The sequence below is a fragment of the Beta vulgaris genome, chromosome 4, assembly GCF_026745355.1.
Source record: "Beta vulgaris subsp. vulgaris cultivar EL10 chromosome 4, EL10.2, whole genome shotgun sequence".
Taxonomy (NCBI): domain Eukaryota; kingdom Viridiplantae; phylum Streptophyta; class Magnoliopsida; order Caryophyllales; family Amaranthaceae; genus Beta; species Beta vulgaris.
In genome coordinates, this window is record NC_079205.1 from 41,459,461 (window position 1) to 41,473,890 (window position 14,430).

The window sequence follows — 14,430 nt, forward strand, 5'->3', positions numbered from 1 at the left end:
CGCAGCAATAAGCGTTTATTCTACTAGTGTCCTTTAATACCTCAAATCCATCTTCTTTAGTAATACACTTGAGAAGAGGACGGTTGAATACTTTCTTGTATAGTCTCATCCCATAGCTCAAACCACTTATCTCTGGCTTGACATACTTAGCCTCTACAGGATCAGAAAGTAGACGGCCTGTTTTCTTGAACTCTATAATGGTTCCATCCAAACTTACCCTCGACCGAGGAACATAACTTACTCTTGATCAATGCTTTTCTTTGATTTTACTTCTCAGAATATTGTTCTTGGTGCATCACCATTGGCCGAACTAGCCAAATTTGAAAGACCATCATCTTGGTAATTTTCTGATCTCGAAACTTGGTCAAGAACAAACCGTTTCAAGGGTTCGACCTTTTCTTTGATCAGGCGCATATATTTGCTCATAGATGCCTCTTCACATTCAAAATCTCCATTACCCTGACTGACAACTAACAGAGAGTCTGACTTAGCCTCAATCTCAAATGCTCCGGCCGCCTTGCACATTTTTATGCCAGCTGAAAGCGCATCATACTCCGCTTCATTAATGGACGCTTGAATTCAAATCTGAGTGCATATTCAAACTAATCGCCTTCTAGAGATTGGCAAATTATTCCTGCCTCACATCCAATGACGGTAGAAGAGCCATCTACCATAAACATCCAATGCTTCTTTCCTTTAGCTGGATGCCTGGATCTTTTACAGCTTCTATAGCTGGCCGAGTAAGCTCAACTGTAAAATCGGCCAAAGCTTTCCCTTTGATCGCCTTTCTGGGCTCAAACGTTAGGTCAAACATGTTCAATTCTACAGCCAATTTGAACATTCGCCCTGGGGCGTCCATCTTTTGCAGAACTTGTTTTAGAGGTTGGTTAGTATAGACTAGTATACTGTGGGCCAAAAAGTTCGGCCTCAACTTTCTGCTGGCCATAAGGAGTACCAAGCCAAACTTCTCCACCATTGGATATCGACCTTCCGCATCCTTGAGCACATGACTCACAAAATAGACGGGAACTTGCACTGATTCTCTTTCGGCCAATAGCACAACACTCGCAGCTTGAGACGAGATGATCAAGTATACAAACAATGTTTCCCCCTCAGCTAGATTGACCAACCGAGGTAATTGACGGAGGTGATCTTTAACCTGCTGAAGCGCTCTCTCAGCTTCCTCTATCCATTCGAATTTTGCTTTCTTCTTAATGGTCAAAAAAAAGTGATGACATCTATCCCCTAACTTAGACAAGAGTCGTCCTAGAGCTGCTAAGCACCCTGTTAGCCCCTGAACTTCCTTGATCTTGGACGGTGATGTCATGTTTAGAACTGCTAAATTCTCTCAGGATTGGCCTCTATCCCCCTTTGATCGACCAAAAATCCTAAGAATTTTCCAGCTACTACTCAGAAGACACATTTTTGGGGATTCAACTTCAATTTATACTTTCGAAGGGTCTCAAAAGTCTCTCTGAGATAGCCAATGTGACCTTGCTACTCCCCGCTTTTAACAATCATATCATCAATGTAGGCCTCCATATTATGCCCCAGTTGTGGCTAAAATACAGTGTTGATTTGCCGCTGGAAGGTAGCTGGTGCATCACGAAGGCCGAACGACATTCTCAGCAAACCGTAAATCCCTTTTTCCATGACGAATGACGTTTTGTCTTGGTCTTCTGGCCACATGAGGATTTGGTGGAATCCCGAGTAAGCATCCATGAAACTCATCAAGGCGTGACCGGTCGTGCAATCTACTAACCGATCTATTTTAGGCAAAGGGAATATGTCCTTAGGACAGGCTTTGTTATGATCGTTGTAGTCCACACACATTCTCCATGTGTCGTTGGGCTTAGGTACCATGACAACATTTGCTATCCAATCAGGGAAATGAGTCTCTCGAATGAACTTTGACTTCAATAATTTTTGCACTTCTTGGTCGACGGCCTGATTCCTGGCCGGGCTAAGGTGCCTTTTCTTCTGACGAACTGGTTTTCGATTTGGATCTATATTCATTTATGAACAGCCACTTCGCGATCAATTCCTGGCATTTCTTTAACATTATATGCAAAGACATCTTCAAACTCCTTCAACAGTCCTACTAACACGTCCTTCAATCTCGGAGCTAGAACAGACTCAACCTTCAGAGTCCTCTCCGGACGTTTATCGTCTAAAAAAATTTCCACAGGCGCTTCAACAGACTCTGGACGTTCAAGTACAACACCCATGATAGCCATAGCTTCCTCTGACGAAGGTGTTTCCTCTTTGATAGGCATGTATTTCCTTTTCTTGCTTGGCAAGAGGCTGGACGGTTTGCTTGCCAGAGCAACCTGCGTCTGAGGTCTTCCAATCACCAACCTCAAAACGTCCACTTGGCCTTTTACATACTCGGTCGCCTTGCCTTCAGCAGTTACCTTTGCCTGATCTGATTTCTCTTCTTTCCATGTTAAGGGTCTCAGAGTGGTGAGATAACATTCACAGGCCACCTGCTGATCTCCATATAAAGATCCAATTTTGCCACCATCACATTCAAACTTCAACAGCATGAAATGGGTGACAATTACAGCCTTGATATGGTTCAATGTTGGTCGTCCGAGAATGACATTGTAGGCCGTCAAATCTCTAATGACGTAGAACTTAACAAACAATGTTCTAGATGCCTCTTTTTCTCTAACCCGAACTGGCAATGTAATTGTTCCCATTGGGTGGATTATTCCTCCCCCAATCCCGATTATTGGGTGATGGACTGGGGCTAAGTTGCCTTCGTCGAATTTTAACCTTGACAAACAATCGGCGCTTATGATGTCTGCTGAACTTCCGGTGTCGACCAGAATTCTTCTTACTCTCAAATTTGATATCTTCATCTCCACCACCAAGTGATCATCATGAGGAGTTCTTAATTTTTCCCGTTCCAACGCTGACTACTAGTTTAGGGAATGTGTCAGTCTCTGCTTGATTGGTTAGCAAGACCTGGCCAAGTTACTTAAGATAATTCTTGTGCCCCCTATTGGTCGGTCCCCCAGCAACAAATCCTCCTGGTATAACAAGAACCACATCCTCATCGGTATTTTCACTTTATTTCATTATGTTTTGATCATCATCTTTCTTCTGGAATTTTCTCCCCCCTTGGGGAAAGTATGAATTTATCTTTCCTTTCTGAGCTAAATCCTCCAAAGCTCTCTTGAGATGTTTACATTCATTCGTTTCACGGCCACAATCCTTGTGAAAGTGATAATACTTGTTTTTATCCCTGTTTCTATAGGGAGTCTTCATCTCGGTCGGGGCCTTGAGTTCATGCTGATCTTTAATCTCCATAAGAATGGATTATTGATCTTTGCTGAACGATATGGGCTCTGTTGGAGTTTCAGACTCTCTTCTTTTGCTTCGTCGGGATGAAGTGGTCGTATAAGTCAGAGCCCCAGTTTCGGCCTTCTTAGGATTGTTTTTCTTCGGCTGAATTGTTTCCTCAACCTTTTTTGCTTCCGGATGCTTTGCTTTCGTACATATTTTTGTAGCATGGATGAATGCTTCAGCCTCTCTGAGGGCCTTAGCTAAAGTAGTGATCTTCTTCTTTACCAGATCGAACTTAAAACTTCTTGGCCTCAAGCCTTTGAGGCGTCAAAGGTTACCCCAGCATTGAGATATTGAATTTGCAATGCCTCCAAATTGAATCTTTTAACAAAACTTCTCAAAGCTTCCTTTGGTCCTTGGATGATCTTACCCAAGTGCATGCTTGTTTTTGTTCTTGCCGATTTGCCACAAAATGACTAGTGAAAAGATAGCTAAGCTCTGTGAAATTATTCACTGAGTTAGGGGGATTGCTAAACCATTTTTAAGCCACGCCTTTTAGAGTGGCTAGGAAATTCTTACACCATGTGGCATCATCTACCGCCTGAACATACATTTGATGCTTGTATGTAGACAAGTGATCGTCCGGATCGGTGGTCCCATCAAAGGGATCTATTGTTGGCAGCTTAACCTTTGGGAAAGGGGGTGCTTCCATGATTCTGGCCGAGAATGGAGTCGGCCAGTTAATCCTGAGAGCTCCCGATAGTCCCTCAATGAGTATGTGCTCCCGACAGTATTCCTTTAGTATTGGATTAGAGGAGGTGTTTGCAAGCCCTGGGCGCCTATACACCATAGGTTGTAACACTGTCTTCTCATGTCTTGGCTGAACAGCAAAAGGTCCCAGACTTCCCTCAGTCTTGGACGGCAGCCTTAGCGGAGGATCCCTTAGATAAGGGGTGGACCCTGTGGCCGAACGCTGCAAAGTTGTAGCCTTCTTTGCCTCCAGATACTCTTGAGTCTTGGCTGTCAAAAAGCGCAGCCCTACAGGCCTTTTTCAGCGCAGCCCTTCTTCATTTTTCCACTAGTGTAGCCTTCTTTGCCTCCAGATACTCTTGATCATTTGTTTCCATCCTATTTCCAATTGGATGAATGTTATCTTGAGTTCGGACCACCAGCTTCTAGTCCATCTTCCTTCGCTGCTTTCCTTTGACGAGCAGGCCGACTTGGACCTGGACGACCCTCTTGAGAATGCCCTTTTCGAGGGTTGTGAACAACTGGATCCGGGTTTACATGAAAAAACAGCATATTACTCTTGATCTGCTCATGGACGACCGCAGCCATCTTAGTCTGAAAATCGTTCAAGACGTTTTTGTAGATGGGCAGCTGTCATAGGACGATCAAGATTCTCCTGAATGACAGGCTCTTGACTTCATCCAGAAAGATTGACAATAGCCGAAGGCCTATCCCTTCCTCGTGGTGGCCTTTCGTCATCCTAGTACCCTAACCTCAAAGCTTCTGTTTCTAGCTACATTGGATGAGTGACAATAAGTCATTAATGCATCTCCCCACTGACGGCACCAAAGGTTATGTAATGCTTTACTCGTAGATATACTGCTTTTCCACAACAGGTTCTTCAAATGAAGACTTGTGCAACAATACCCTGATCAAAAGATCCCGAACCTGAGCTTCATTCTCGGACCTGCAAAAAGGGACCCACCCTGGAGGTTTGGGTGGTGGTCCCCCCTCCCCCCCGGAAGCTTAAGTCAGGTATCAGGAGTAATAAGGGAAGTTTTAGAGAGAGAAAGTAGAGATAGAGAGAGAAAATTATGACAGAGTAAAGTATCTTGTTCTGAAAAAACATACCTTTCTCTTGATTTCAAGGACTATTTATAATGTTTGGAGTAATTGTTGTACCTTGAGGTTACCATAATTTAAGAGCACCTGATTGCCTAAGCAATAAAACATGACATGTGGCAGGTAATGATTGGAGGGTACACATCATTCAATCATGTGCATGTGTCCTTTTGGGGCTCGGGCCTAAGTACATGCCAGGCCAAAAAGGTGGTCTGGTACTTCCCTAAATTGGGATTTGTACTTCAGCTATCTCCTTTTACCCTTGTACTTTCAGCTCCATGCAAGGGACATGTGGACGCTCCAGATGAATCCACGTGTTCCACTGAGAGACGTTGATTTTTAGGCTACAACGATTATCATTACCATTATCATCATCATCATTATATTATTATTATTATTATTATTATTATTATTATTATCGAAATTTGAACTTAATTTAACTTCATTCCAAAAAATAGGAATTATGTGGGATTGTAATTTATAAATCCATGTTTATCCCCTACTTGCTACTCCCCATATAATTTTTGCTTATAAAAGATTATAGGGATTTGAAAGAAATGAGTTTCAGTCGGTCTTACCCTTGACTCGCTGATATCTATGTACCCAATCAATGAAATGGATCATGATTTTGCCTTCTCAGCTGCATGCTTTCGAAATAAAAACGAAATTATATCTATATTATAGTCTATGATACTTATAGAGCCCAACATGATCACATCACTGAAAAACATAAAGCGGGAAAAAAAGCACATAAGACGAGCATGAGACCAATCTAATGTGCTTTTAATGAGCATGATTACTCAACCTAAAGTAGGACACCAGGCAAACCGTCATAGTTTGCAAGTAAATCATAAAATATGAGCATTAGCATGTGATCATAGTCTTAGCGCCAATCATATTAGCAAAGGAGTTAAATACTAAGTCTAACACTATATCATGTTCATGTTCCATACCCCTTTTCGATTTAGGCCATGTTAGTTCTGTTTTGCTTAATTTTTGATATTTTAAAAAACTAAACTTTTTAACTATGCAATAATAATAACTGTTGGGCCCTAGAATTTACGTGTTGGATTTCAAGTGCAAGGAGATAGGAAGAAGCAATTATCAAATGGCTAAATAAGTGGCAAGGAGTGTGGGCTCACTTGCAATTTAGTTGAGATAAACAAGGACGTGGTTGAGAATAAGGGGAGGTGCAATCTACTGGCTCTTAGTGGAGGACATTCTTTTAGCTACATACTTCGGCCTTGTTTGGTTGTATATAGGAAGTCATACTTCCTAGGAAGTTGTTTTTCCCATGTATTTGAAATTCCTAGGAAGTATAAAATTGTGTTTGGTTGATAATGGGAAGTAGAACTTCCCATGGGAAGTTCTACTTACGTAGGGGGACCTAGGTAAGTAACTTCCTCCATTTTGGAGGAAGTGCAAATTCCCATGATTTTGCCAACCAAACAACTTCATATACTTCTACTTCCTAGGAATTTGCACTTCCCATGATTTGTTTTGTCAACCAAACAAGGCCTTCCTTTGTTTAGAAATAGTTGCACCATTTCTACTTTTCACGCATGCCGATGTATGATTTCAACCATTAATATCTTTAATTATCAATAAGTAAAAATTATTAAAAGTTTATATTAAAAAAATTTACATCGAGACGAATCTAACAAGATCCCACATGACTATGTTTTTCCTAAAATATAAATCACTAAAGACAATCTAAGTGTAAGATGTGAATAGTACACAAAATAGAAATGGTGCAACTATTTCTAAACGGAGGAAGTATATTTGTGTATTGTAACCAACTTTAGACCCTAACCACTACGGGACATTAGCATACAATCTCTTTTCTCTAGCTATTACTTCATTATTCCATACTCCATAGCAAACACTCTCACTATCCCCATTAATACTTTACAAAGCTACTGTGTAAATTGTACTCAAATGTGTATATTCACGGCGACACCTTCATAGTAGATTGGTGATCAAGAGAATCACCCGCGGTTTTTCCCATCTTTCGGGTTTTCCGCGTCAACAATTGTTTGTCTCTCTATTCTTTTATTTACATTCTTGTGGATCATTAATTATTTCATATTTAATTCTGTATATTGTAATTGTTGTTGGCTTCCCAATACCTTTTGCGTACTTGGTACAAAATTGGCATAAACAATTTTGATCTATTATATAGATCGTACCTCTGTATCCTTGAGTTCTAAGGAGACAGGAAACTAAGTCTGGTGGATGAATTATGACCATGTGATCAGAGCGTGACTAGCAGCTACCAATTGATCTTCGGATCCTTGGTGCAGTAGAGGATCGTTCCCCAGCTCCTCTGTGAGATTCGGATGATCTCATGGTTGTCTGATAGACTCCCAATATCTTTTGCGTACTTGGTACATAATCGACATAAACAATAACTAAAAAAAATGGATGGATGTAACGCTCAATTGATAAAAACTTAAAGAAAATATTGTCAAAATGATACATAGCAAATCAATTGGACAATTGAAAAAGGAAATTGTGCCAAATAATTTGTGAGGGAGGAGGTACGTTCTAAAATATGTACTGGATTCCTTTTAATTTCTTTTTCTACCTGGATTTGAAATTAAGATCTCCACTAATTTTGTATATCTTTATACTCAATTAATCAGCTATTTAGGTTGACATTTCTTTTAGTTAAATATTTGAAGTACTAGGTATTGAGAAAAGACAGAATGTTTCATCCAAGTGGAAAATCCAAAGAAGTCATTTAATAGAGTATGAATAATGTTCCCTACATTTTGTAATGCATCATAATAGGATTATAACGTTGTCCAAATTCTGTAGTCCAGCAACGTGGAATAGTTATTTCAAATTTTAGGGGTGAGACTGAGGGGGACAAGAAGAGGGTATGAGGGGTCAAGGCAAACCAAATATCCCCACTTCTTTTAATACTTTTGCTCCTTTTGATAGCTTTTCAACCCTCTGCATAAAGCAAACCAACCACATTTAAATGAATACTAACTATACATTTGGTCCAGCAGCTCCTTTCTTTAGTCATCCAGAACAAAGATCCAGAGTGCATTCTTTCACCTAGAATACAAGTTACAAACTAATAAGTCTATCAAGCGTAAACAGAAAATAAAATCAAGGTTGATCAAGTCTAATTAAATTTTAATATCCAATTTAACATAAGTTAATAATTGAAAGCTTATCTCATCTACCTCATTGCTTTTTACGACTTTATGCATCAACAAAGTATATAAATACTTTCTCTATTTCTTTTTACATGTTACACTTTGACTTTTTACACTATTCACAAATTTTACTTTAACCATCGTTTGTAATTTATACGTGAATAAGAATGTAGTAATGTGTAATCTTCTAGGTCTTGTTTGGTTGTATATAGGAAGTCATACTTCTTAGGAAGTTATTTTTTCCATGTATTTGAAATTCCTAAAAACTAGGAAGTGTAAAATTGTGTTTGGTTGATAATGAGAAGCTCTACTTACCCCCTAGGTAAGTAACTTCCTCCATATTGGAGGAAGTAGAACTTCTTAGGAAATGCAAATTCCCATGGTTTTGCCAACCAAACAACTTCATATACTTCTACTTCCTAGGAATTTGCACTTCCCATGATTTATTTTGTCAACCAAACAAGCCTTAGATTCATCTTAATATATATTTTTTTAATTTGAACTTTTTATAATCTTTACAAATACAAAATTAAATATATATGTCATCAAAGTTTTGCATTGACATACATGAAAAATGAAAATATAACATGTAAAAAAACGAAAGTATAAAATATAACATAGCCACTCAAAATAAAAATAGAAGAAAAAAAGTTCACTTCACTAATATCCAAGCCTCCTGCTGATTTCTTTTCAACTGTACAATTAATTTGCAATTTTCCTATTCCTTTTCACTCCCAACTCCCAAGAAACAAGTTTCTGTGTTCTGTACCCTGGCAAACAGTCCAGGGAAGGGATAACACGAAAAAATAATTATCAAAAAAAGACTGCCAAGATCACACAATAAATACAAAAATTATGCTCCCCAACCCAAACCACGGTTGTTTCCTACAATGTACAAATGTATTAACCCCCTTAATCTCTCTTTCAGTTTTTAGGCTGATCATAAAAATACAGCCATCAAGAAAAATATTAATTCTATATATTAGTATCATTTCTTCAACAAGGCATTGATGCTGCTCATTGAAGTGATGTTAATAGCCCCAAATGCTGTCTTCTACAGGGGCGGGGGCGGGTCCAGGCCAAGCCCGGACCTGACCCAGGGACGCACTTTGTGTCGTTGTATATTCTTATTTTGGTTACTCATCTTCCACAAAGACACGATGCATGAAATCCCGGAACCTTTTAGAGTAGAGCTTTGGATCCACAGCCGAGATGGAGGCAGCATCCACTTGGAAAGACTTGTAAGCATGTTCGAGTCTTTTGCTGATATCATAATCTTGGAGGATGTCAATGATACCAAAATATACAATAACATCTAATACCTCCCCATCATTACCATTTACACTTCGTGGAGTCCCATTACTTCCTTCATACTCCGTCCGTGATACTCGCTCTGCTCGTGCAGGCATGTTTGCTCCTAGCCGTATGAAAGGTCTCCTGTGTATCAAGAAAACTAGTTATTAATAATTGTAATTACTTGTCAAGATTAACATTAGTAAATGAGTTTCTACTTTGATAACTACTACATTAAACATATCACGTATGGTTGGTTTGACTAATGATGATCATGACTGCAACTATCATAATCTGACTGTTTCATGCTTTCTGTTATTAATATTATGTCCAGCCAGCGTGTACCTTATTACGACATAATTAAGTACACATCTAGCTCTTAGAAATACCAGTCATGTTCTGTGGTTGCTAACACTAATCGTAAGTATCTACATTAAAAAAAACTACATTTTTTTTATTATACGGCAAACTCCAACTCCCAACAACCCCGAGAGGATTGCACAAAACTGAAGATAATAACAGCTATTACACTGGCCTAAGCATATAACGCCCAAATTACTCCATGGACCGCTTGAACCATTCCGATTAATAAAAGCGAGTTACTGGCACATCACAACTTAAAGGATCCAACTATGCTATGAGCAATTCAGAGGGAGTATCCAGCATTTCCAGCCTGTCAACTTCCAAATTATGAATCATTCCAATATTCTTTGACAGTTCAATGAAATTTTTGGACCATATCTTACAGGTCATGCATATGATTTTATATTTCTAAATGAGATTGACAGACAGACTAAGTTCCTTTCACTTTTAGACAATACATTCATGGTTTTATGGGAAACTACTATGTCAGGAAACCAAGATTTAGCCATACTAGAAAAGAATATTAATTAGGAGAGAGACATTCTTATGTATCTGTCATATAGTACAGCATAAATTAAGCATTTGACGACCAAGAATTGAATTGCACGCAGAGGTGCGGAGTAGGGTAGAAATGCAGGGATCAATACAATATTCAACGATTGCATCTATGCAGCAAGTGGTAAACTTTGAGCAAGAAAATTTGTATAATAGTGTGTGTCATGTGCACAGTATCATTTAAAATCTACCATTTACGACTTAGAAACGATACAAAAATCTAATGCTTTCCCAGCCTAACGTATCCAACAACCGCAGAGAGATAAATCAGATTGAGGGAAAGAAAAGAAAAGGCTAAGAAGACTTACTTTCCTTCCATTATACAGTTTGAGTCCTGCTTAAATATCTCGTATTTTCGAGGGGAACTTAGGTCTTTGTTTGTTCCTCTGCCTGCAAAGAGTAAAACACAGTTTAGTTAATATCACTTCACTTGTTCCAACTTTTGGAGATTTTTACCAACATTCAACCCAAAGACAAATTATAGTAGAAACGAACTAGTAATGAAACTAGAAAAAGATTTGAGAATGGGAGTAGTATACCAGTAGGTGACATCCCTCGCTCGTTACTAAGGCAGTCCTCGCGAAAATGAAGACCTATTAACAAACTATAGTCCATAATTCTCTCCGCCTCTAAGAATTCACAATCTCTATCAACTTGCCTGTTTTGCATATGTAAGCCATGCATTTAGTACGAAACCAGCGAGTGATGAACAGCTAAAATTGAATTTTAAATGAAGCTGACCTCATGAGCTCTTGGAACCAAGATTTCTGTAGGCGAAACACAAAATTTAGGTCAAGGTCTTTTAGGGTAGTAGTCTCATCAATTTCACCTTCAGGCTTATCAATTGACCGCCCGTGGGAAGAGCCTTTCAGATCAAATCTTTTATGAATACGGTACTCGGAGTGAAACAAATTTCCCATGACAATGAAACGTGTCTAATCAAACGACCACCAAAATAATAGTAAGAATTAGTTTTTCAGCATCAAAACTGTTGAATGATTGCTCGACATAAAGACTAAAACCATAGTACCTTCTGACCACCCATTGCTTTAAGTTTAACACAATGCACGCCGAAGAAGTTTGTCACCAAGGTATTCTTGTACTTGGAAACATGCTCGAAGTACTTTGGCAGCATTTTAATGAGTACCTGAATCAAAATTCAACCGATAACCAATTTTAAGAAGCCATTTTCAGACATAATATTGTGATAAAACCATGAAATTAGACGAGTCCCTAAATCAATTCAAAAATTGTTCCCATTCTTGCATATTAATCGGCAATTATGAATTAGTATAACATTCCCTTTATCGGAAGGATATTAGTAGATGAACGAATGTCCTGCAAACGTTAAATTCAATTCAACAAACCCAAAAACTGACCTTAACCTCAGCCTTTTTGACAGTTTTAATCATATACCGATCATCTTGTGTTAAGTAGAAGCAACTCCCACTCTTTCCAGGGGATGAAAACTCTCTCAAAGCGTCACTTCCACAAATTGCTAACATATACTCAGCTGGATCAATCCCAAATAGTTCTCTCAAATGCCTAGACATCCATATTAGTCACATAGAGAGCAATAACAAACAAGGTCAGCGAATTACACAAGCAAACTGAGGTCCATCATGGCATCAAAAAACTAGTACAATTCAATTACCTAAACACCATGGGACAATAATCTTTCCACCTGAAATCAGCTGACTGATGTGGAGGTGTGTGTTTGGATCCTTCTGGAGGAAACTTAGTCCAGAATTTCTCCTTAGGTTCAAAATCCGAAGACTTAAGATCCCGGGTTTTCGAAGAATGCTTCCCAACAGAATGCCTATGAATTTCAAATTCAATATTCAACCCACCATTTAAAATCAGCAAAAACACAAACCATCCATGCTTGTCAAACTCAACAACAATCATAAAAAGCAATCTCAAAAAAAAAAAAAAAACACAATCAAACATATAAAGTACACCATTACATTACAAAAACCAATGCCATCAATCTTATTACCTGATCCCCAATTGCAAATTAAGCATAAGCTCATAATTCTTATGTCCTTTGGGTATCGGTTGCCCAGGCTTCTTAATCTCATCACATCCTCCTCCATACCAATACGGCGTCGAACTCCCGTTACCATTACCATTACCATTAGCATTACCATTACTATTCCAATGACTAGGACTTTGACTCCTACTCAAATTCCCCTTAGGACTCTTCTTCTGCCTAAAACCCATCTCAGACTTGTCACTACCAACTCTATACAATTTGGAAGCCTCTGAATTATCAATAATATCACAAGTAATATCACCAGCCTCTTCATCTGCTTCCCATATACATATCCTTGGAAAATTCACCCCTCTCTCAGAACCACTACCACCATCCACCGACGCCCGCCTTTTCGTATTCGTTGTCAAATCAACCACCCCATCATCTTCACCACCAGCACCAGCACCAGCACCACCCCAATTCCCTGCATATGTAGTCCCATCAGGCCTAGTAAAAACCCCGGCGCCTTTCGGAACCCCATTCTCCCAATACCCCTGATACCTATTCCCATTAGCCCAAATCAATTCCCCTTTCCCAAAAATAACCCCATTCCTCCATTCCCCAACATACACATTCCCATTCCTCCACACATACTTACCTTCCCCATCTTGCACATTCTCTTTCCATTGACCATCATAAACATCTCCATTTGCATATAATTTCTCCCCTTTCCCATGTTTTTTATCCCCTACCCACATTCCCCTATATGTATCCCCTTCATTCCCAGTAAATGTACCATTCCCCTCCATTCTTCCACCCTTAAATTCACCCTCATAAGTTGCACCTGAAGGCCATGAAAACCTCCCTTTTCCTGTAGCTTTCCCTCTCCTCCATTCACCCTCGTACATACACCCATCAGACCAGAGGTACTTGCCATTCCCATGGGGCACATTTCCTATGAATGTCCCTGTGTAGTAGTCCCCATTCGGCAGGTTCCTCTCAACTACATTGTCATTGTCGGCTTGTTCGACGAAAGACGATGAATATTTTTGAATTGTTGATGTGGTTGGTGAGATTGAACATGGTGATACTCGACGGAGGCTCGCCCTACCCAGTTGTTGTTGTTGTTGTTGTTGGGGGAGTGGGAGTGTGAGTGTGAGGTTGGGTTTTTCTTCCTCTGATGAAGAGAGTTCATCTTCTTCTTCGTCTTCGTCGGAGGATTGAGATTGAGAATCGGAGAATTTGGTGCGAGAGCAGAGACTGTAGCTTCTTCTTAATGTTTTAAGTTTGAGGGTTTCTTGAAGTTTTTGGACTTGTGAAAGTGGTTGTTGTTGAGTTGTAGTCATGATCTCCGCTGATGGGTTGCCGGAGATTCACGCATTCCGACGACAAAAAGTTGGTTGGTTGGTTTGTGTTTTCTGATTTTTTTGATGGGTGTGTTTCGTTTTCTGATTTGGTTTTTTTTGTGGGTGAGTGTGCACAATGTTGTTTTTTTTTTGTTTTGAGAGGAGTGTTTGTTAGTGTTGTTGGTTTGAAGAATGGGAGGAGACAGAGAGGACAATAGAGAGGAAATGGGAAAGTGTAAGAGACTAAGAGAGAGAGAGAGTGTGTTTGTGTGTGAGGGAGGGAGGTCATGAGGCCGGCCTGGGGCCAATGGGCGAAATACGTTTGAAAGACTACTTCAACAATTAGTACAATAATTTTTTTAATTCAGATTAATTAGTATAATAGTAAATGGGTATATGAGTATCTAAGGAGATTTGTGTTTATAATACCAATTTGTTACAACAACAACCTATATAATAATTGGTATATTTTAAATGAAATCAAGTTTTGAGAGTAGTGACACCTCAAAGTGAAAAAAGAAAAAAAATATAGAGTAGTGACATAGCATTACTAGTTTACTACCTTGTTCTAGGATTATACTAGAAT

The 14,430-nt window shown here is 39.3% G+C and overlaps 1 protein-coding gene and 1 pseudogene across 1 annotated transcript; one reads left to right on the plus strand and one right to left on the minus strand.

Annotated features, from left to right (window-relative positions):
* Positions 1-7,302: 7,302 nt before the first annotated feature.
* Positions 7,303-7,507, plus strand: LOC125497230 (small nucleolar RNA U3; annotated as a pseudogene).
* A 1,411-nt stretch (positions 7,508-8,918) lies between these two features.
* Positions 8,919-14,140, minus strand: LOC104891207 (phosphatidylinositol 4-phosphate 5-kinase 1). Its single transcript, XM_010676867.4, has 8 exons — positions 12,523-14,140; positions 12,178-12,342; positions 11,903-12,068; positions 11,554-11,670; positions 11,265-11,458; positions 11,063-11,181; positions 10,832-10,913; positions 8,919-9,749 (listed from the first exon to the last, which is right to left on the minus strand). Exons 1-8 carry the CDS (start codon positions 13,842-13,844, stop codon positions 9,449-9,451), a joined length of 2,466 nt encoding a protein of 821 aa, XP_010675169.2. The 5' UTR covers positions 13,845-14,140; the 3' UTR covers positions 8,919-9,448.
* Between the last annotated feature and the right edge of the window lie 290 nt (positions 14,141-14,430).